The sequence below is a fragment of the Lissotriton helveticus genome, chromosome 12 (genome assembly GCF_964261635.1).
Source record: "Lissotriton helveticus chromosome 12, aLisHel1.1, whole genome shotgun sequence".
Lineage (NCBI taxonomy): Eukaryota > Metazoa > Chordata > Amphibia > Caudata > Salamandridae > Lissotriton > Lissotriton helveticus.
The window spans coordinates 840,928,926-840,953,958 of record NC_136073.1 but is presented as its reverse complement, the minus strand read 5'-3'; the positions used below and the strand labels follow the sequence as shown (position 1 = coordinate 840,953,958).

The 25,033-nt window shown below is 43.9% G+C and overlaps 1 protein-coding gene across 1 annotated transcript in view; it reads right to left on the bottom strand.

Annotated features, from left to right (window-relative positions):
- The window catches only part of BTBD2 (BTB domain containing 2), a 161,015-nt gene that overhangs the window by 49,421 nt on the left and 86,561 nt on the right, over positions 1-25,033 (bottom strand). The window contains exons 2-3 of the mRNA XM_078671430.1: positions 24,258-24,377; positions 11,450-11,606 (exon numbers count right to left, since the gene is read on the bottom strand). Coding sequence (XP_078527556.1) covers positions 11,450-11,606; positions 24,258-24,377 — 277 coding nt within the window. The remainder of the gene's footprint in view (positions 1-11,449; positions 11,607-24,257; positions 24,378-25,033) is intronic.

Below are 25,033 nucleotides of genomic sequence, written 5' to 3'. Positions count from 1 at the left end.
CCTCCCAGTAGGAAGGACATTCATCTTAAGGATTGCAAGAAAGTCTCATTCACTGAGTTTAATCCTCTCTCACTAGATCAAGTTAGACAGATGGTTCTTTCCACCAAATCCGGCTCACCTCTTGGTCCCTGCCCTCCTGGAATCATACAGCTTATTCCTGACCAGATTGCTTCCAAATGACTTCCATAGTTAATGCCGCTTTTAGGACCGGTCTCTTTCCTAAAGATTGGAAAGCTGCCTCAATTATCCCGCTGCTTAAGAAAGCTAACATGAATGCGCTCAATCCCAATAGCTACAGACCTATCAGCAGGATGCCCTTTCCAGCTAAAATACAGGAGAAAGACATGAACTGCCCATTATCAGCCTTTCTGGATAGCAATCAGCTACATGGGTTCCGTACGGGGCATTCTATAGAATCTGCTCTTATCGCAGCTACAGAGATGGTTAGGGCCACAGTGGATGATGGGGGGCCATGCTGCCCTCATTCGTCTTGACCTTACTGTAGCCTTCGACATGGTCAATCACAACCTTTTGCTAATGATGCTTGAGGAATTGGGTATAGAAGGGGCAGTGTTAGCCCTTTTTAGATCCTTTTTTACAGAACGAAGTCAGACTGTGTTCATAGGAGATTTTACATCTAAACCTTTTTCCCCTGCCGTGCAGAGTCCCACAGGGCTCCTCAGTGAGTCATACTCTTTTTAATATTTATGTTACCCCACTGGCCGTCCAGGTAAAATCATTTGGTCTATTGTTTTGTATGCGGATAACACACAAATTGTTGTCTCCCTTTCTAGGAAGTGCCCCGACATTAATGAGTCATTCCAGAACTGCATGCAGGTCGGTGCGTGGATGGATGTAAACTATCTTAGACTGAACTCTGCAAAAACAGAGGTCATCCTATTTGGGAAAAATAACTCCTTTTGGAATTCCACATGGTGGCCGGACGAATTGGGTTCGCTCCCGGTTCCAGAGAAAAAGGTGAAAAACTTGGGTATCGTGGAGCAAGGTAACCTCTAGAGCATTTTTATGCTGTGAACTATCAGAAAAATTGCACAGTTAATTCCCCCAAACCTATTGAAAACAGTAGTCCTTTGCCTTGTAGTGTCCACATTGGACTATTGCAATGGACTAAATGTTTATTTACCTAAAGCTCCCTTGAAAAAGCGGCAGACTTTATAAAAAACAGCGGCAAGGCTGGTGATGAAAATCCTGAGGTCCTGGTCTGCCTCACATGCCTTGGTGAGCCTTCATTGGCTAGCTGTGCATCAAAGGATTCAGTTTAAAACGTTTTGTATTGCTTATAAGACGCTACTGGGACAAGAACAAAGAAAAACTCAGATGGTACGTCCCTAACAGAACTCTTAGGTACTGCTCAGCTAGGAATTTGATTGTGGTAGGAACTTTATGCGCTGTAGGATCAAAAACTGGAATTGCCTTCCCTTAGAGATACAATCTGCTCCCTCTCTGTGGAGCTTCAATAAACTACTAAAAACATGGCTCTTTTCTAAACCCTAAATTATTCCATTATCATGGTTCATTTCCACCAAGACGCCTTAGGGTAATTGTTTGTGCTTTATAAAACTTCAAATCAAATCTGTGTGTACTAAAAAGAAAACCGCACTGGCAAAGCAAATGGGTATGACAGTTGTAAGACATGCTATTGATTTTGCTTCTACTTGGTTGTTAATGAGGAGTGAATACAGACTAAAGCATCTCAAAAATTAATGTGACAGAAAATCAAAGTTGCTTTCTTCTCTATAGCATCTATTTTTCAGATGCTTTTGTCAGCACTCGATCTCCACTGTTGCCACTCCATTTGATGGCTATTTATAAACACAGTGGAATGGTGAAATAACAGTACAATAACAGTACCTACAATACCGTTTCAAGATGGGCGCCATTTTATAATGCTTGTGAGTAGCCCAGCAAGGGCTACCTTTGCTCCAAAGTGCTGTCAAGCTACTGCTAACCATAAAATAGTCTTTCACACATTCCAATGGTGGCGAAAGGACACACCCAAACAGCCAATGGAAAACTGCGAAACCGAAATAGTCATGTGGGCTTGTCCAAGATGTGATAAAGCCTATGGCTGAAGGTTCAGGAGCAAATGAAACCAGTGGCTGAAGATGGCTGACACACTCCCCTAAAGTAAGTTTGGAATACAGTTTAACTGGCACGGATGGTACAAGAGCCAGACACACCAACTTCAAATAGGACAGATGTGAATGAGAGTAGGTACTGCCAGATAAGAAGGGACATTTATAATAAACTAGCTTTAAGGATTTCACTCAAAATAGTAAAGACCAAGTGACTGAAACAAATAAGGAAACGCATGCAGGGGCATTCAATCCTACCCATAACCCTTAAATTGACAATAAATAAGGGCATCTTAAAAAACATGAAAATATTTTAAAGAAGTAGAACCAGCCCTGACTGCTGTGCGCTGACTAAGCACAAAGATTACAATCAATACTAAAAGTAGAGGTGGGGGTGATGGGTGGCAACTGTGTTTTATATTGAATTGGGCACTTCTCAGGGACATCATCTTTTTATGAACAACAAATAAGCAGGTACAATTTAGGAGAAAAAGAAACAAAACTGTTCAGTACCAAGAAGCCTTTTGGGGCACAGGGGGGAGTTCAGAGGAGGTTTGGCAGAGATCTGCCAAGTGCCAGGTTGTCAGGAGGAAGTTGGTGAACTCAGCAGGTGAGCAGAAAGATGAGTTAATCCAAAAAGCACTCTACAAAGGAAATGAGACATTATTTGTTTCAGTATTGTGGGTGTTATTTTTCGCTTATAGTGCCGTACCATGGAGTGGTAACACAAATCAAAGCTTTCACTGGTGGTTTGCACTGAATCGGGCATGGTGAGGGCTAGGGAATATGTGGTGCTTGCATTACGTCTGCTTGCCAATCCGGATTCTCTTTGTTGAAAGCATGCGCTGCTACCCCTGCCATATGACTGCTGTCTGTGGCATGCAGGGAAGAAGTGTGGGGAATTTACATGCTTCTGCTTGAGGCAGTTACGTATGTATGGGAATCTTAAACTGCTACCAACTGTCTGCCTGAAATTTGCACTGTTGATGCTGTGCCTATTTTGAATATCTATGAAAACATTGTATTACAGCCTGCATATCCCGTTCGGTATGTTATGTAAATATTTCACTAGTGCTTCCTTGAAAGTGTGTTATCAGCTCATCTTGGCGATGCTTACATAAACCCTGTCGTTATACAAAACACCTAAATTTGGCTTTGACAACACGTGTTAATATCATTTTAGGTTTGTGCCGTGCAGGAGCTTTTCCATCCTGAGCAGAGGGTGGGGATGATAGTCTTATACACAACTAAATCAGGCTCTGATGAGGGGTGTAGGAAGCTAGCTCTGCATATACTATAACAAAGTAAGGTATAGTGTGCACGGAGCCCAGTGGATCCCCAAAGGTAGGCATAGGTAGAAGTAGGTAATACCTTACTCTCCATTTGTGGTAGTGTGGGCGAGCTTTAAGGCTTTATCAGAGAGTAGTATTAAGCATTTATTGTACACGCTCAGGAAAGAAATGATGTCACACACTCAAAGATTGAACTCAGACCAATTGTTTGTATCAAAAATATTTCTTTGTTGCATTTTTATTTATAGAACCAAATAGGACTTGGTACAGGTAAATATGATTGTACTTTTCAAGACAGACTGTTAAAAAGCAACCTGGATGAATAAGGACTTTTCCTACAGATTTGTAAAAATTTGCAAATACAGTTATTACTTTTGGATTACTTTTCATGATTACTTTTTCTACACTAGTGTAATATGCCTTGATATTACACTGGGAGATTTCCTGGATTAAAGATAAGGCAGTTTTTCTCAAAACACAGTTTCTTAGATTTTCATACAATTTTCAACTCCACACTTAGAACCTTTTCACAGAAAATCAGTCAATGCAGTACTTTGGGAGAAAATCCGGTTATCGGTTTAAAGGTGAGTAATCAGTCTTGGGAGTTGGGTTTCTGAGGTTAGAACCAGGGTTCCCCTAGGGTCCAGGATGCACTCAAAGAACACCTTAAGCAGCACTAGGGCGGACGGGTGCAGAGTGTTGCGGCCCAATGTTATCCAATGGGGAATAGGGGCCTCCGGTTGGTGGCTGCTCATGGGCATGCCACTTGGATGTGGAAGCAAAGCTCCTAGGGTTTAACTCAGGGCAAAGGGGGAATCCAAGATAGCGCACAAGGTGCACCCACAGCGGTACAGGGGCGGCCGGGTGCAGGATTGACGTCCGGTGCTCTGTTGGTTTCAATGGGGAACCTCCGGTCAGAACAAACATTGCAGGCTCGGACACAAAGATCTTACGGAGGTGACCACCGGTTGGAGAGGTAGGTTGGGATGTTGAGGGATGCCGGTAAACCATCAGTTGCGCCACCCAAGGCCATGGGGCGTCGGCGCAGGGGTGTCTTTTGGCGTCAAGTTTTCCTTTCCGGCTCCGGTTACGGGGATCCTCCAGATAGGGGCTAAAGGGGTCGTTGGGAGGCTTGAGGCAGGTCAGGGATCACCAGATCCCAGGTCAGGATCACTGGGGAGACCTCCTTGTGGTGCTGGGCCACTCAAACTTGCGCCGTTGTCGTCTGGTGCAAGAATGGGGCAGACTCGCTGATTTAGCCTGAGCCAGAGTGTTGGTGAGCAAATCCGGTGTTCACGTGCAACAGTCTTTTTAGGGAAGGCAGGGCAGGTCCTTCGGGTTCTGGGGGGCTGCAGAACACACTGGGATTCTGCTGGAGGAGGTCAGGACAGGCCGGTAGGGCTGGGGCGAAGTCAGTTGGTGTCCTCCTTTTCTTCCTTCAGCATGGCTCTTCTCCCCTCCTCCTTCTTTCTCGTATGAGGAGACAAGGTTAGGGGTTGCCCCTAAATAAAACTTTAGGGGCGTTTCAGTTACATACAGGTTGGAACCAATGGGTCCCTTCCTTGAGGTGGATACACCCTTATTATGCCATCCTCCAGTGGGAGGGGGCATAAGCCTCACTCTGGTTGGCTGTGTCGTCCCCATCTTCAAGAGTGCGGGCGACCATGCCCATCCCGGGGGAGGAGGCTTTGCACTTCTGCTCAGGTTGTACTTTGTTTCAGGACCCAGCGAGCAGGAGGTTCTCGGTCAAGGGGTCCAGAAACATGTCTGGGGGAGGCAGCTGGTGAGCAGATAGTCAGCCAGGACACTAGAGTTAGATTGTTTTTCAGGGGGCATCTCTAAGATGCCCTCTGAGTGCATTTGACATTAAATTCCACACTTGCATCAGTCTGAGTTTAATATGAGGAGAAGTTTGATATCAAACTTCAGAGTTTAGTAAAGCCATTATGGTGCTGTGGAGTTCGTAATGAAAAACTTCCATCATATACTCTTAATGGCTTTTCTGCACTTACAACGTCTAAGAAAGGACTAAGGCACTGTAAGCGTACAGGGCTCATACATGTGTACCCCAACAGTAGTATAGTGCACCCAGTTGGAGGGGTGGCTTACCTATGCCATAGGAAGTGAATTGTAGGCATGGCACACAGGGATGTGTGCCAAGTCGACTCTTCACTTTGCTCAGCACCAAAGCACGCAGCCTGCAAGGGCAGTGTGTGTTAAGGTACAGAGCCTCGAAGGGTGGCACAATATGTGCTACACTCCTTGGAGGCCTTCTCTTGTCACAGTGCCCTAGGTACCCATGGTACCTTTTACCAGGGGCTTACATGTGGCCAGAGAGTTGCCAATTGGGTTTGGAACAGTACATTTTTAGGGAAAGAACATAGGCCCTGGGTACCTGATTGGTAAGAACCCAGGGCACACTTAGTCAAAGAGCATCAGCATCAGGCAAAAAGTGGGGGGAACCATGCAAAAATAGGCACACTCCTACACAAGGCACCAGTGTACAACTGCTTCTCATGTCAAGTCTATCTAGACAGCAAGGACAGCTGACAGCCAGGCAGAAAAAACAAAGACAACTGGGAAAAACATACTTCGCTTGAAGCAGCCATTAAAACTGGCTGTTTACACACATGAATTGAAAAGTTGTACAAGCAGGTTACACTCCACTTACAGGGCTCCTGTTTACAAACAAATTAGCAAAAGGATAGAATCAATTTAAGGAATCCAATTTAACTCAAGTTTTTACTTCGATCCCCTGATCAGTCACTCAGTTTGGGATCTGACATTTTAATCACCAAATGGCAGGCTTCAACCTCAAGACTTTTGTTCAGTAGTATTTGGCCATTAGTTGCCTCTATCTGGCCAAAGCAGGGAATTTACAGTCAGTCATTCTGTGTTTATAGATGGAGTAGGGAGGGGTCTGTGTGAGACAGTGCAACTTCAAATTCAAACAACAGCATCGTAGCCATGACGGAGAAAAGGAAAGAGGTGGGCTAGAACAAATAAATGGGATTCCACTTTCCCTTCTTCAATTTCATGACAATTATTAAATCTGATCAGGCTCATCAAAAGGGTACAGGTTCCAAATGGTGTGTTCAGCATATTAAGTCGAAAAGCCGGTATATGATGAAGCTGACCCTAACAGAAACAAGCATTGAAAATGCAATAGGTCTCGCAATAGAAGAGTTTAACATTTTTCGTTTTGCAAATAGATGAGTGGCGTTGCGTGGATGAGTGGCGTTGCGTGGATGAGTGGCGTGGTTTGTGTGAGTGGCGTGGTTTGTGTGAGTGGCGTGGTTTGTGTGAGTGGCGTTGCGTGTGTGAGTGGCGTTGCGTGTGTGAGTGGCGTTGCGTGTGTGAGTGGCGTTGCGTGTGTGAGTGGCGCTGTTGTTTCAGTGGCGTTGCGTGTGTGAGTGGCGTTGCATGTGTGAGTGGCGTTGCATGTGTGAGTGGCGTTGCATGTGTGAGTGGCGTTGCATGTGTGAGTGGCGTTGCATGTGTGAGTGGCGTTGCATGTGTGAGTGGCGTTGCGTGGATGAGTGGCGTTGCGTGTGTGAGTGGCGTTGCGTGTGTGAGTGGCGTTGCGTGTGTGAGTGGCGTTGCGTGTGTGAGTGGCGTTGCGTGTGTGAGTGGCGTTGCGTGTGTGAGTGGCGTTGCGTGTGTGAGTGGCGTTGCGTGGCGTGGCTGAGTGGCGTTGCGTGGGTGAGTGGCGTTGCGTGGGTGAGTGGCATTGCGTGGGTGAGTGGCATTGCGTGGGTGAGTGGCATTGCGTGGGTGAGTGGCATTGCGTGGGTGAGTGGCATTGCGTGGGTGAGTGGCATTGCGTGGGTGAGTGGCGTTGCGTGGTTGAGTGGCGTTGCGTGGTTGAGTGGCGTTGCGTGGGTACTCAGGTTTGTAATTTTAACTTCAGAACCACATGAAAACTGGGTGCTTCAGGTGTACATCAAACACCGAAAGGGCACTACACAAATGCAAGCAAAAGGAAATTGCTATTATTTAGGCACACGTTCTCTAACACCAAAATGTATCAAAATAAAAACTCACTGCGGAATGTGCGAGCACAAACCGCTGTTTTTTTTTTACTGATACCTTTGTAACAAATTCTGGGTTGGCCTAATTGAATACAATCTTGGGTTTGAACAGTAACAACATTCACCACCTTACAACTAGCAGAGGGAAAAGGCAAAATAGATTAATCTCAGTAAGCAGTAAAACGAAGAATTACACTGATGTACATCCCAATCGAGTTGGCAATTTCGCCAGAGCACTAAATTCAATTAGTGGCATTGTAGAATGGAAGGACTGTCAATAAATAAGTTGGCGACGCGAAAAATAGTGGCACTAACGATGATCGGTATACGAAGTTAATGCTGGACAGTTGGTCCCTGCCGCTGCAGGTTCGCTGTGGCAAAATAACCTGTGGTGGCGTCAATACTTACTCGACAAGTACTTCGTAAAAACAAAACAAAAAAAACATTAGGATTACTGTTTTAGAACTTCTGTGGAAAGATGACGTTTATAGTGGAAGGAAATGAAATAATAGAAAAAAAATCGCCTATGGATGGCAAAACAGAAATGAGCTGTGAAGTCAAACAGTGTCCGCTGTCACGTCATCAAGCCTTTTCCGTTTACGAAATCCTGTCTCGGAAGCATGCCCATGTTTGGCCCGTCATGTGCTAACGGATGGCGTACCCTCGAAGCAGAACTTGCTAATGGGACGGACATTTTAAAGCGAAGTCATGCCGTGTTAACTAACGGAAACATGACTAACTGACTAACACCAAAGACGTAACAAAAAATAAAGAGTATTGTTTGTCACCGTAAAACGGCAAGCACATTAGTTGTGTTTGACTAGAATCTTATACATATCTAGCATGTGTATAAATAATTCTAACGGTAGTAAAGTGGTTCCTCACAAAAATGTTTTTGCTTCTACGAAGAAATGCGTTACACCTTCGATAAAATCACTGTGTTTAACTACTGATTGTTCGGGAATACTTATAGAGTACTAATACTTATAGAGTACTATCTAGTACGCCTCTATTTAACATGGCGGCCACCAACAACAGGCAGCAGCTGGTCGCGTCTCCTTGTATGGAAAGAACATAGCATGGCACTGACGCAATACGGGGCGACATCCTGTCCAAGCAGCGCTGACGCACGGGTGAATCACGCGGATCGGGAAATGGGGAGAAGGAGGAGGCAGGATTTAGTCGTCCCCCTCCCTCATCCCACGCCACGGTTCATAAACAGACCGCTGGCAGGTAGAGTTTTTATTAAAGAATGAGGTTGTTTTACGGCTATTTTGAACAATCTTCTCTTTCTTACGCCTATGCAAGTAGTGTCGGTATTACCGGTTCACAGTCTCTCTTGCAGAGATTATGTTTCCGCCATGGTTTATCTCCATCCTAAACTTCAAACCCACATTCATAGCAAGTAGAACAAGGGAGGAGAGAAGGAAAGGTGACAGAGAACTGCTGGAGGAGCAAAGAGGAGAAAAGAAATGCGACACGGCGGGCAGGGGAGGGGGCGGAGCGGGTAAAAAAAAAAACAAGACGGAGGGAAAGGCAGATAAGGGGAGGGGGGAGGAGAAATGCGACACGGCGGGCAGGGGAGGGGGCGGAGCGGGGAGAGGGTGTGAAAGCAGCAGGGGACTGGAGTGCGGCTGAGGGAACTGATGTGCACGCGCTTTTAAGCTCAATGAGCATGCGCATTGAGCTTAAAAGTCACGGGCACTGCAAGGAATCGCCACGATTCCTTGCAAGTTAGTTAAAGAGTGGTTAAGCCCCAATAGTCTCGCAAGCTCGATGCGCATGCGCATCGACAGGCGAGACCTAAAAATGGATTGGGGGCCACAAATGGATAAAACAAGTCTCAAGCTTGCTCAGACCACAGGTGGTTTGGCCAAACTTTATAGAAATTCCTTTCATAAGCCTGTAGGCCCTGCTCTAGAGATCTACAAAACCCAACTTAGGGGTTCTGCTTTGTATGGGGCAGAACTTTGGGTGCATCGTTCTCCAAAACCCATTATAAAGATTGAGAACAACTTTTTTGGACAGCTCTTTGTTCCTTCCAGTGAGTTCCCCACTCATTCCACTGCGCTTGGATCTAGGGGTAAGATCAATTGCAGAGGAAATTGGCTGTAGACCCCAAACATACTGGCGGCGATTATGGGTAACACCTGAATTGTCTGAGTATAGGACGGAGTTAAAAGAGGTTCTCGGGCTTCCTGGCATTGGGAAGCTGGCATGGTTCGCACATATTAAGGCAGGTCTTCACAACTTAGGTAGGGAGAACCTATGGAGTAACCCAGAGGTAGCCTGCTCCGGAATATCGCGTAAACAATTAGTTAACAGCTATCTGGTGGGCAAACTTGAACAACTCTTTAAAAACACAGCCGCTGGTCCTCTAACAGACAACTTCCTAAAAGTCAAGGACACTTATAAGCTGGAGCCATGTCGATATTAGACAGGCATCAGCCAGGAAACTCTATTTACAGTACAGGCATGGTACGCTCCCGCTTCTTGCATGCACCAACAAATGGGCTGGTAGCGCTGCCCTGCATACAATAGCCTAGAGGAGGCTGAACTAAATGTATTTTTCTTTTGTCCGGGTTACAAGAAAATAAGTAAAAAATGATTGACTCAACTGTGCAAGAATTTAGGTACAAGACGCTGTGAAGAAGCTTTTAGACTTCTGAAATAGAACACCCAGACGCCAATTCTATATATGCTGCATCATGTTTTTGTTCTCTTTGTGGCAGGCGCGCAAGGTTTTCCAAGGAGTTGAAAAATTAACTGAATGTCGATTGATTTTTTATACATGTATAGTATCAACTTTATATACTCTTATTGGGTTTTTAGTATCTTAAATCTGTTTTTATATATTGTGTTTTTTTTACTGTTCTTTTATGGTCAGCGGACCGAAATAAAGATTAATAGATTAATAGGATTATGATGATTGATCTTTCACTGCTCCACGAAAATAACTAGAGATGTAGAGCTTAACATATGTCTGGCTTCAAGTACAAGTCTTGAGAATCATAACTCCCGTTTATGCACCTGACTAGGAGATAGATGTGCGATTAGGCTGTGTGAAAGTTGGGGGGGGGGGGTATATAGAGGTGCGAGAATTGGTGTATGTGTAGGCACTGTGTGGGAGTAAGGTAGTAGGTGTAGGAGTGTGTGTGGGGTGTGCAGAGAAGTGTTTGTGGGTACCAGGAGTGTGAGGTTAGGGATGTGTGTGGGTGTAGATGCATTGGCGGGATGAAAAATTCATGCAGTTAGCTTTCGCAGAATTAAGTGACATTTTAAGAAGATTACGCAAAAGTATTGCAAAATATTTTAGTGCTGTATTTTAGAATTAAATGCGTCCTGGCAGCAATTTGACACAAAGATGCATTTCAAGCTAAAATGTAGTCTCCACCACAAACACAAGAGAAGTGCTTGTGATAGTCTCACCGCTAGCCTCCAGGTTATTTGTGTAGATCATATTTTAAAAGCCATGCTTTGTCAATCTAAAAATAGATACGTGCTCTCCTAAGAGGCGAAAGCTCTGTTGGGACATTAGAAAAACTTCAGTGTGATGTAGCTACTATGTGAGGAAGCATCAGAATTTTAAAACCTCAAATACCTCCAAATTTAAATCATCTGCCCTCAAAGGCCCCCTCTACACCAGTAGTGGTGACCCTGAAACAGTGGTAAACTACACAACAATTTACTACTGCTCAGTATCCACAGACCGCCTAAGGCTACAAAGTATGTGCATTACGCTGCCTGCATGGGTGATAATCTCCTTGCAACTCAAAGACAGAATATTTGCATTGTGGAGTGGTTGGAACTACGGGTTGGCACCGGCAGTGTGTTTGGGATATTGAAACTGGGTGAAACTGAAAAGTTAAGACAAGTACTGCTTAAACAGTAATAAGTATCAGCACATCCCTACAGCTTTTGACACAAAGTGAGTTACTTTTCCATTGCATTTTCTTTTGGTAGAGACGGTGTACACCAGCAACCCTTCCATGTAAACTAGTGGAGAAGTAGTAAGAGGACGTCAACATACCTGAGTAAGGAGCATGAAAGCGTTGTCCGCTCGAAGATTCTTCTTAAGGAAATCCACACAGTGTGCTTCAAGGGCTGGAACAGCATACTTTTTTGCAGTGTACAGTGTTGTCATAACAGTTTCCGGTCCAATCTGAACCTCGTCAGAGTATAGAAATCTAACAAGAGATAACAGTTTCGAATTCAGAGGGAACAGCAGCTAAAAGCTGGCAACATACATGGGTTCAAAGGTACTAGAACATAGCAGGACTGTTTCACTAATTCGTATACTAATTTCATACAGTTAGACAATGATGCTCAGATACATTTTTATCCTTGATCCCATTTCAGAATTCAGTGTTTGGGTTATTCATTTAATCCCAATGAAGCTGCTTGGCATAAAGATTTTAGTAAAAAAAAAAGGAGGTTATTAGGAGATCAGCATAAAAATATCAGATAAACAATGGGTACACTAACAAAGTACTTGGAGAGTCACCACAAAATCAAAGTGACGCTAGCACACTGGAACTTTTTTTTGTCTCCTGCTCTTTTTAAGAAGTCTATGACGGAACAAGGCAATGCAATGGGACGTCTGTGTACAAAGTTGCTCTGCTATTAGACAGTTTTTGAAAGAGGCTTGTTTGGAGGAATGTAGGTGCTGAAATGATAACATTCATGGCCCTCTCAATGAGCCATCAGTGTTAACACCAGAGTCTAAATCTGAATGCTCACTGCTACGATGAAGCAACAGTGGGAAATAATGTTAATTTCCCACAGTCGCTACATTGTAAGGGAAAGCACTTGCTTACCATATGTTGTCCTACCACACCCAGTTCATCAGACCCAGTCAAACAGAGAAATGATGGTTGACGCTTTCACCCACATTCTCAAAGCCTTTCTAGGGTCTCCACAGACGGCAATACCTCAACCAACCAGGAGTCTCTGTAGAGATGGGAGGACAGGCAAAAGCATGCCATGACAATGAACTGCACTTAAGGAGCTGCTGTCTCTGCTGCACTGCCTTTTATTCCATTGAAAGCAGAGAGTGGGCTCTGCAAGGAATGGGAGGGAATGAAAACAAGAACCATTGGGAGCATGGCAGAACAACAAGAAGGGATTTTGGGGAATGGGCTGGGTGTTACAGAGGGTGTATGGCGAAGGCGGCAGGACAACAGGTATGACTTTATTTTTGAACGGGTTGTGGGGATTAATGCAGAGTCGTGGGGAGAGTGGAAAGATGCCAAATATGGATTTTATTTGTACTGGGTTGAGAAGATTTAGCAATGTTAGAGTGCATGCTACTTAAGAAATCTACTTTATGTTCCTAAAACCCCATATTAAAATGTTGACCTTGAATTAAGGCTTTCAATTGTAGCCTCTCCTAGGTATCTGGACGGGTTAGGTATATTGACTGTGGTACCACAGAACCATAAATAAAAAAATATATATATGGGCCTTCGATTGGCTAGGAATCTTTATTTCCCATTGGCCTTTTTTGGTACGTTGGGACTGGTAACAATTCCATGCTGCTGAACAATCTGACTGGATGGCCACAGCCCAGAGACAATTGTTACCGGATGGCTGGCCACAACAAAGATTTAAAAAACAGTTGCAGTCGCTATTACAGGACTCAGAGATCGGTCCAGTGTCCTGAAAATATAACAAACAAAAAAGTATTACATACATTAAAAAAATATATAAATAAAAACAAAAACAAAATGGTATAAGAGGGTAGGAAGGTACCTCCTGGACGCCTAGCATTGTAGGTGACCTAGAAGAACCACTCGGGCCCAAAAACAGTTTAGAAAATTGTGATGTTGTTACTAAAATACTATATAAATATATCAATCTTTACAAGGCCAACCTGAATAGCTTACACCAGACTAGAAGATCACACAAAAAAACGTAAATATAAATCCTCATTCAACTAATCACAAATCAAATCAGCCAAAAAGAGATCAAAGAACCCCTTAAAAAAAATCTGCCTCCAATCCTACACCTTCATTTAAATTGCTCAGTTAGAAAAAAAGAGAATCCATCCATTTTTTGCTACTAAGGGTCAAAGCTGTTGAAGCATTTCTCTGCACAATCTCCAAAATCAAACGTTCCAACGTCGCTTCTATTAGCAACCAACCCAGCCAAAGAAAAACACAATACCCTTGTGCCCTACACTATTGTTCATGGCACATTCATTTAAACACAAAATGAACACATGGGCTTTAAATTCAACCTTCTCAATTTGTTCATATCTAACAAACTGCTCTCAAGTTAATAAAATTAGCAACTCTTACTGGAAGACATCACTCTGGTAGCTTCAAGTCTTAAGAACATTCAAGTATGGATGATTGTCACCATTACAATTTCTATGTCGGCAAAAGTGAACTCCTCCTTATTTAGTCACTAGCCTCCTTCACTCTACTCCAGAAATTATTTGCTTATCCCAGCACTCTAGAAATGAAGCTTTTAAGGAGAACGGCAAATCACTGCATTTACTCAAGATCTCCAGACGTATATTCACACCAGGGCCAGCAGTACAAATCATCTGTGAAAACTGATTGCAAAATTAAACCCCATCTCTGAGAAAAGACAACAATGGAAAACCCAAGCGTTAGAACCACAGCACACGGACTATGGCAATGCTGTCGTACAGGGATTCCACAAAACCCTCCCTCTCCTCAAACTTCTCTGCATGCTTGATCTTGGGGAAAGCCCTCTCTAATCACATCATTTTTGCACTGTTTACACTATGTTTGCTCTCTGTCAATTGCAAAACAACTTGCATTCCTAGTTCACCAGCTCTACCTCTCTGTAACTGACAACTTAGTGGAAGATATTTGTGGGCTCCAGTCATCGAAGAGACTAAAATACTCTTCTTCTGGGAATCATAATTTTCAACACATTCTGAATAAGATTTTTTCTGGACAAGCTGCTGGAGTATAGCATGTAACCCACCCTTCATTGAGACTACTGGCTTTTTATGCACCTTCAAGAGAGAACTTAAGCACCTTATTCACCTCAGACTCCAACAATGACAGACTCTGACTCAGTCAAGCGTGTGAATTTTGTTTGAACTTAGGAGATGCATGGTACTAGACTGTTATGTCTCACTGTATTAAACAGTGTCATGCCCTACACCCCCTACACAGAACAATATATGAATATAACTTACCAGTTTTTAATTATTCCACGTTTTGGTTTGATCTTACCTGGTTTACCTGTATCATTGTGTAGTAGCCAAACAGATAAGCAATTATAAAGATACTTTATTAATGGCTACATGGTCAGTGGAGTCGGACAGCACCGGCTCCATCAACAGCTCCAACAAACACAGTAGCAATTCTACAAGTTGCTAAGTAACCATAACATTCTAGAATGACAAAACACTAATGAAATAAAGAGATACATAGCACAGTGAAATGTACAGGTTACTACACACTGGTATCATTTTATACTACGTACTCTCTTTTCCTTTGTAAAATACTAATGCTCTTGAGGCTTGTATACCCTATATAAAAAATGTTTAATAAATAGTACCAGAACAATCTTTACTGAGATTTTGGTTGGAAGAGTATGTTTTTGCCTTAGTGATTGTATATTTTTTATTAAATTGCTTCTCGCAAGATAGGAGTATTGGCAAGATAGCCAAAGAGGCTTAAAACCGATAAGCATATTTTGTTGAACAAGCCCAATGGCTCGTTGATTCGTACCATATCAGTAAGAGAGCACACACTAGAATAAAAAAAATAGAGATCTAGTAAGTTTTGACATTAGGGAAAAAAAGAATATTAGATTTCTTTTAACAGTTAGATTTACTTGCCATTTGGTCTGTAATTAAACCGACTAATGTCCTTAACATGCCATATAAAAGGCATGCCTTTACATTGCATGCGCGTATGGATAAGTAGCTCATGGACACAATGTACAAATGTCAAGTAATTGACTCTCCAATATTTGTACAAGATCTAAGCAAACATTAGATAAGGTGCTCTGAAATAAGTGTAGGCACAACAGTAGTCAATGGGTTAATCTGAGTTGAAATGTATCTGTTGTAGTTAACGTTTTGTGATATACTGAATATTGAAAATAATTAGTTTGCTATATATTACAAAACCCTTCTGTAACTACTCCGCTTATATTTGCATGGTGTAAAAAGTCAAAATAAAGGAAACATTTCATATAGGTTACACTGATTCACTCCTGCTGGAATTGTATTATAGGACAGAAAAAGCGATAGAATTAGAAGACGAATTAATAGCAAAAATAAGCTCACAAACTACTTATTTCATATACTCCCTAGTTTTAGATAAGAAGGCATTACAAAGGGGCTTCAAAGAAGTGTGTTAATTTATCCATTTTGGGTTTTCGGCCCATGTTTCTCTTGTTTCAAACCTTTGTTAGTCAGGGGTAGTGGCCAAGCGGTCCAAAATGGATGACGTGCTGTAGACGGGCTCCGGAGGCCTTGATCAATATCCTGCATTTAATCCTGCTCCATCAGCCATACATTCTCCCCTAAGCGCCCACCTAGGTGCACACCGAGAGCTTAGAGCGCCCGGCTCGAATGTACCAGGGCTGGCAGGATTGTGGTGTGGCCTTCCCCATGTCCCCTGAGACCTGGTCCACACTGCAGGAGAGGTGGGGGGGAAGAGGGGCACCGGGCCCGCGGCGAGCTCCAAACTGCAGCCAATCAGGGACTCGGAGACTGCGGAGGGACGAGGTGGTGGGAACGCTACAGAGGCCGCGCTGGGCAGACGCTGCGGAGTGCCTGGCACGCTGCTGAGCTTGACGTGGAGCATCACCCGATCCACACAGACATTACGAAGAAGTGATGTGCCCACTGCCCTGAGTCCGATCTGGTGTCTACTTGTTGCAGCTCTGGCAGGTCTGCGGGCTGAGTGCCAACGACGGACTCCAGGAGTGGTGGAGACAGATGCCGGCAGTGCCGAACACAGAGGTGAGTCCGTTTGATTCGCAGTGAGGCGGTGGTGCGGCGAGGCCCTCTGGAGACCGCAGTATAGAGGGCCAGCCGAGCACATGGTACCAGGGCGCAACCCGATACAAACCTGGCCTGGAGCAACCAGAGGCACTCTAACTGGGACCGTGGGACCTGGGGGACCTGAATATCTCTTAGCAGAGTCAAAGAGGCTTTAGTAGTGGCCCAGTTGAACCATATCTCCACCGGGGGGGGGTTTCTACCCCACACACATCCCACATGTGTTGCGACCTGGGACGACTCAGGGGTATCCACTAGGGCGACGGGAAGGCGTGAGCCCACAGAGGTGGCCAGGCTAGGTCCTGGTGCAGTCTGTGTGCCTACAGCTTTCCCGCCAGCCCCCTTTTCTGCCCTGCTAAGGTGGCCGGCCCCAGACTCAATAATTGAAGACGACCTTCATCTGACTGACAACGATGCGACAATTGATCCACACCGGACCAGACAGCCACACTGATTGGGTGTTTTAGTCCAAAGGGATGGGTTGCACGGGCCTCATATCCCCGCCGAAGATAATTTGGGACAATCCCCACAACACCAAACAGAGAACTAAGGATAGATATGCAGGCCTGGGGCCCAGGTGACTGACATGACAGGTCAGGCCTCTGTCACACCGGACAACAGGACGCTCCTGGCTGCAATAACCCAATCCCGAGAAGCGTTGGAGGCCAAAATAGGGGCAGTGGGTTCAGACGTTATACTAATGCGTCAGAACCTATGAAGCGTGGCCGATCGGATAACAGAAGCTGAAACCAGCATCTCGACAATGGAAGACACAGTCAAGTCGGTCCAACAGAGAATATCATTGCTGGAAACGGTTACCAAAGGACTTGCGACGCAGGTGGAAGATGCGGAGGGTCGAGCCAGAAGGAATAATCTCGGATTTGTTGGTTTCCGGGAGGGCTGTGAAGGCAGGAAAATGGAGCAGTTCCTCACGACCTGGTTGACAGGATGGCTTCCCCCAGACTCACTATCAGTGCTTTATCACAGAACGAGCACATCGTGCCCTGACGCAAAAACCTCCACCGGGGTCCAGGCCACGACCTGTGATGGCCAAATTCCTGAATTTTCATGATCAAGATACGATGTTAATACAGGCCAGACAGGTGGGAAAGCTCCAATATGACTGGCAACATATCTTAATTTTTCCAGACTACACTTGAATGGTGCAGCAGCACAGACAGTCCTTCACAGCCACTAAGGCCAGACTTTGAGAAATGAAAACCAGTACACCTTGCTGTTTCCAGCCCGGCTGCGAGTCATATACCAGTCACGATCTATCTTTCTTTGATACGCCGGAAGAAGTATTCGCCTAGACGGACGAAAGGAAGAAGCTCAGGCCACATACCCCACCTTGCTTCGACTCAGAATCATCCTCTGGGGAAGCCATCAATAAACACGTGAAACTAAAGGAAAAATCTAACCGCAGGTCGCGTTCTCGACACCACTCTAAGGCCAGAGAAAGATCCCGCTCTAGGGAAATCGAGACCAGGCATGAATCACCCCCACAACAACGGGAAAATTAGAGCACAATGGACGATATCTATATTTGGCTGATGGCTGTTTATAGGGACCTAGGGAGATGTTCCCTTCCTCCCCCGGAACATTTACCTTTCTTCTCAGTATCTGAGAACTTATTGCACAGTTGGGACTGGGATTGCGGCGGGTCCCCATTGGGACGCGGACGGACCCCCTAACGCGACAGATGCTTTAACAGTTTTGAGGTGTTGGGGTGGGAGGGAGGGTGTGGAAATAGGATTGTTTAGAGCTAGTAAATGTGCTATGTCATGCTTTTGTATCCTTTATGTGGTCAAGTCCAGCATCGAGTCACACCGTGATGGAGTGCCTTACCCTTAGTATTATGATAGGAATAGATAACACACTGAAAATAGTTAGTTGGAATATCCGGGGAGGGCTGGACAAGATAAAAAGAGGGGCAATACCTCGTAAGGCAAAATGCATGTCGGCGGATGTTCTTCTATTACAGGAAACTCATCTTCCCGGCACTAAGGCGCCGTGTCTCTCCTGCTTTGAATATGTGCAGGTTTTTCATGCTGGGTTCACTAGGGTGCCGCGGGGAGAGGCAGTCCTAATTTACCAGAGGGTACAGTATACACATGTTAAATCATGGCTTGATTCAAGTTCTCTTTTACATTGCTTATGTCATTATGCACTACACCCACCAAGCACACCCAGTATACCGGGCACGGATCGCCAAATCCTCATGGACGCTGTCCAAATTGCATCTAGCTTTGCGGCCTAATATGAGGAGCTGCATGCCCCTCGAGACGCCCTGCCCGGGTCTACAATACAACGTTTCATAGACGATTTGCCCACAAAGACTCACAGATTCGTCGCGGGCAAACCTTGATGCGCCTGTGACAAGTGAGAAACTGGAAGCGGCTCTGGTTGACTTGCGCATGGGCAAGGCACCGGGCCTTAGTGGCTTCCCATAGTGGCTTCCCTTGTGACTTTTACAAGATCTTTAAGTCCCAGCTCATACCTCATTATCTTGCGGTAATAGATGAGGCACTTGATCAAGGCAGGATCCCGCCCGATGGGGACACGTAGAAATTGCGGTGTTCCTTAAACCTGGCAGACCCCCTGACCAACATATCTCATTTCGCCAAATTTCGCTTTTAAATATTAAGGCCAAGCTATTGGCCAAAGTCCTTGCAAACCGTCTTCTGCCACATATGCAGAATTGGTACACCCAGACCAGGCAGGTTTTATGCCTCATCGAGCTACTCGACATAACATCTGACGCGCGGACACTGCAGTGGCAGAGGTGGACCGTGTGGAGGGCCCTGCAGAGCTAATTTTGGCAGATATAGATAGGATATTCGACTCAAAGGGGTGGACATATCTATTCGCCCTTCTATCGCGACTCAACATCGGGCCTAGATTCCTTTCATATCTGCGGTTGCTGTACACAGATCTCACTGCCTTAGATCAAAGTGGTAGGCGCAGTCTCTGACCCTTTCTCGATAGGACGCGGTACTCTCCAGGGCTGCCCCTTATCCCCATACTTATTTGCGTTGGTCATGGAACCCCTGGCCTCTTGGGTCCGAACAGATGCACAGATTAGGGGGTTCGAGTGGCCGGGAGGGATTTCTGACTGGATTTCTCTATACACCGATAATGTCCTCTTTTTCTCTTTAGAACTGCGTCAGTCAGGACCCCGACTGCTCCGTATAATGCAAATATTTGGAGAAACCTCTGGCCTGTACTTGATCACCCGAAAATCTATACTGTGGGTCCTGTGAGGAGAATCTGAGATGGATACCTGGGCAGAAGAGGCAACTAACTATAACTGGGTTTAAATATCTCGGGATATATCTAACATTCACTATCATGGGAGAAAAATATAATCTCTGTGTGGATACGAACTCAGGCTGAAATGAAATCATGGGCAAGCCTGCCGCTCACAATTCTCAGGCGGTCGGCAAGTGTTAAAATGGTGTCACTCCCTCACCTCCTCTATCAGTTGCAAAACTATCCCTTTCGGATCTCGCCTATGTGGTTCTGACAAATTAATGCGGGACCGAGTCGTTTTCTTTGGGCTTATCAAACTGCCAGAATTTCACTTAAGATTTGATTTCAGTCTACATATTGTGGGGGGATAGCAACCCCTGATATTCAGTCGTATTATGCAACGTCACACCTCCTTGTTTTGAATGACTGGGCATATGGGAATAGAAGTGACCCAGGCTATTGTGTAGAACATTGGCTAATGGGTGATATGCTGCCCGATACACTCCTATACAAACCGCGGCTACTTTGTGGTCTCCCGCCAGCTACCCAAGTGGTTTTCGAGGTCTGGAGGGGCTGGTTGCGCAGAATGGTATGGTGGGTACGTTTAACAAGAGAAGCCCCTACGACAGAATGGGCTGTTTCCTCAACTGTCAACCCTATTGGGATTTCGAGGCTGGGATGGAATCGGCATATCTACAATGGGAGATGTTATGAGGGGTACTACCCTAAAATCGTTTCAGGAGCTTTAGGAGGAATTTAGAATGCCACATACCCAGTTTTATAAATACTTACAATTTCGCCATGCTATATCCCCACTTGTTGCCGGAGTTTAACCCAGCTGAGGCGAAGGTATTCATGGGGGATCTAGGAGACCATATGATATCCAAAATGTATCAAACCCTGGTGACAAATTTTTCCACTACACTAGATTCCCTTAGAGAAAAATGGCAGACAGAGCTTGGCCCCCTCGACAATGACGATTGGACAGAAGCGTTAGAATCCCCACAGGGTGCAGCAATAGCCTCTCGCCTACGGCTTATCCAACCCAAGTATTTACATTGCGCCTACGTCCCCAGACACTGATTCGGGAGGGCGGGACTGATATCTTCCCCTGCATGCCTCCGATGTGCTGAAACCGACGGCACCTTCATACATACAGTTTGCCACTGCACAGCACTCATTAGATTCTGGCGGGAGTCACAACATGCTTATCTGAAGTTCTGGGCTGGAATATACTCCTCTCGCCAAAACTGACCCTACTCCATATCACGGAAGACTTAGGAGGAAACCAATATAAAAGACACCTACTATTCCGAGGTCTTACGCTGGCCAAGAGAGAAATAGCGAATGGAAGGCCCAGGCTCTGCCCAGGCGCATGGAAGGCGGGCCTAGATTGGTGCATGGGTCAAGAACAACCTATATTTAAGGCAATGGGCTGCCCACAAAAACACCATAAAATGTGGACACAATGGGCAGATTATAGAGGCCTAATCCAGGGCCCTCAAACCATTAACTAAGGATGCAGAAACACTGATAATGTGAATTATATAATACGGATGACAATGTGGACTATATCATGCATAAGTAGACTCAATGAAAGTAAGGACTTGATCATTAGTATGTTCATGGGACTGAATGTTTTATGATTTCAAGCACATGTCATCAGGCTTGAGATGCTCTTGTTATGTTATTATATGTATTGCTCTTCAGTATTAGAAGTCATCAGGCACGTGGCTACACACTTGGTTGTATTACCTTGTACCTATGTAGCAAGAATTGAAGTGGCCCGGTCTTTGTGGGAGTTCCTCTTTGACCCTGCACTCAGTGCACAAACTTGATTTCTGGGGTCTGCATATGGAAATTGTCATACACGGTCCTCGAGTGAAAACAACAATATAAGAAGTATTTTGGAACAGTAGAAATACATCCTCGTATATGATTTGAGTTTGGTATAAGAAATGGATTCAGCTCGTTAGGACTTGCGACATTGTCCTCCTATCCACTTTTCTCTACTATAGAGACTCGCTCAAACTTTAATATAGGGACTGGTTAGACTGAGTATTATCTCTTCTGCGGCTTAGGTGTCTGATACCACCATTTGGAAATTAAACAAAACCTTGGTTTTTAGTGTCCCCTGGGTTCTTTTGGGTTGCTGACTGTCTGGAAAAAGGTCCTGAGGAAGGTGGCCGTGTGCCGCCGAAAACGCGCGTCGACCAGAGTGCGGGGTCTCATACTTAGTTTTGAGACCTGTTTTATTAGCAGGGGGCTCCCTGCTAAGTAGTACCCAGATTCCTTTTTCACACGTAGTGTATGTGTATGCAATGTTAGTATGAATGAGTGTAGATGTTGTGATTGGGTGTGTATTTTTAGGGGCTCATGGATTGTTATTGAATCGTTTTTTATTATCAGTTTTTTGTCATGTAATGTTATATATTTTCTCCTTCTTTGTATGAATTATGTAATTATTGCTGATTTGTTGATTTTGTGATTATGTGTCTCTTATGAATTCTTACCTTAATGAAAAAATAAAATTGAGAGCAATGCTAATAAAAGAATAATAAAAAAATTCTTCATATATTTTTGAAGAAAATTTAAAAATACGGTTGTTGTGTATTTGTCACCGTTAATATGAAGAATGTGATATATACTTGTTATAAATAATTGTGGCCGATGAGGGAACTCTTTCTGTTGTACTCCATTTTCCCCTCTGTTCCCTGGCCGTAATCCATATTTTGAGGGGGTCCCATCATTACTGCTTTAGTGGCCCCGAAAGCTGACTTAATAAAAATATGTTATAAAAAGAAAAAATAACTTTATTAGTCCATGGATACCTGCCAGTACACAAACAATTCTGCATATGATTTAAGATACAGGTAAAGAAATGCTAGGCAACAAAACACTGGTAAGCGTATTATTTTGCAACACATGATGATAATAAACAAAGTATTAACATTTGAACATTGGTTCAGGAGAAATTGTGGTCATTATTGTGGGCTGAGTTAGCCATCATGAATTACAAGTGGCTCACTGCTGTAACAAGTCCTTTATTCATTTCTTGTACTGACGTTTCATTGTTATGGAATATCATGCTGGGTTATATGTAACTTCAGCCACACAGATCAGTTGGTCGTCAGTCTCTTTGCTGTTCAGTGTCTCTTTTGGTATATGCATGGTAATGTATCAAGTGCCATCTTTCCTAGCAGAATCCATCTCATTCAAACAAATTTGAGCACAAGTTGAGCCAACTAGTGTGATGCTTACTAGTGCTTGGCTAATTATGAGACACTGGTAAAGCCAATTTTGAAACTTAAATTGGAGAAGGTATTACAAGATGTGGGTAATCACTGTGGCACTGAGTAAAAAATACATGAACTTGTGAAGAGGTTTTGCTGGAACCCGAAGACACTATTTGTAGTTAAGCTTTTTGTCACGTTCCATGCCACTAGGTGTGCACAATTTTCATCTTAACAGAGCAATTTAAAGCTAAGAACTGTGCAGCTTGATTGTTTTCACAGCCGCCATTTTCCAGCATCTCATTGGTGAGGTTGAAGGTGTTATTGTATTTTCCAGCATCTCATTGGTGAGGTTGAAGGTGTTATTGTTATGATTATGTTCTTCTAAGATGACATTTTGGGCGAATGATAATCATGGAGGAATATATAGTCTTGTGTGATACAGAAAGAGCAGATTAATGACAAAGAAGGAAAATGGTTAAGTAATGGTGAAGGGCACCCTGGTACATTGGGTGCATGAGTAGTGAACAACAAGGAGGCAAATGAGTTTAACAGCAACATTTGTGAGTGAAAGAGTGCGGGAATTAATTTGAACAGATAATGAGGTAAGGTTAACAATGCTGAATGGTGGAGCTTTGTGAGGTAATTTAAAGTGAAAGAGGTGTAGGCAAAAGCATTCAAGAGCACAGTGCAGGGGGAGCAATAAGAGGAAGGGTGGTGTGCAACAAGGAACTTAGAAAAGGTATGCATGGACCAAGACACCATGAATATACAAACAACCTAAGGCAAGGCAGAATTGTGATTTGAAGGCTTTATTTATGTAGTTTAATATCGACATTTTCCTGTTTCCTGTTCTACCCGATACTCAGTGTTGTGATTAGTCATTTACTCATTTTGAAATGTTGTAGTATTATGGATTGCCCTACTTGGTTATGTCCTGGATCCTTTGGGTAGACTGGTATTGACATAATTTTCCCTGCTGCCCTGGTGTGGCTTGCTAATTAATAAACTGACATTTCCCTATTAAAGTCCATGTTATTACTCCACATGTGGAGAGTGAGCACCAATTCTACAGTAGTTACATTAAATGTCATTAGGGGGCTGGACCACCTAGTCCTGCACAGGCTAGATCATCACCATGTGGACAACAAGGAACAAGACTGTGAAAATACAGGCTGTTAATAAGATATTGCTGTGAACTGTGACTGAAAGCAAATAAATATTGCATTCAACATTCCCAAAACAAACATTAAATCAGTCAAACTTGCAATCGGGTAAACCAAGATCCCAGTTTGATTCACATAAGATGGCACAAAGGGAAAGATCACAATCCATACACATTAAAATGTGCTCACTTCAGCAGAGCTAGAAAGGCTGCAGGCTCCACATCGGGAAGTTCAATCTCTGTAGAAGTTGTAGCCATTCCTCCATTGAACATGGCATCAAAGACGGCACTTCCCACAGCCAATACAAACCTGAAAAGTAGACAAACGAGGAAGGGATTACACAGGCCATTCATCTAAATGCTGCCACTTCCTACTAGAGTTACATAGAACTTCTGATGTATTTATACTCAAGATAACCCCTCTAAAAGTTGGTGATAAAAGTGTTCCAAATACTGAAGAATAGTGCAAAGCTTCGAGTAAAACACAAACAATAGTCACATAAACAAAAGTGAACATTTTCATTTTGAAAGCACCTGACCTTTCTTTCTATCAAGTCTTCAGGCAAAACAGAGGAGTGACAAGCATGGAACACAGTCTGCCACTGGCAAGATGAACAACCTTCATTCATTTTTAACTATAGATCCTGAGTACTAATAAACATTATTTTAAGTTTCATTCTAGCGAGGACAAAAGAAAGGCAAGGTAGAAGGTATTAAAGAAAATATGTAGATCATTTAAAAGGGAAAAAGTGAGAACAGTGAACAACTTTTGAATTCCGATTTCGCATATTCAGAGTGAGGCTAACTCCCGTCCAGATTGAGCAATAGGAACTATAACTCTATTGGTCAATAAAAGCACTATTATTTATGCAAGCTAGATCGATTTAAAAGTATAGAACGAAGGTTTAAAAAGTACATATTACAAACACTAGCAAAGCCAATTGGATTGAAGTTTGGATAGAATGT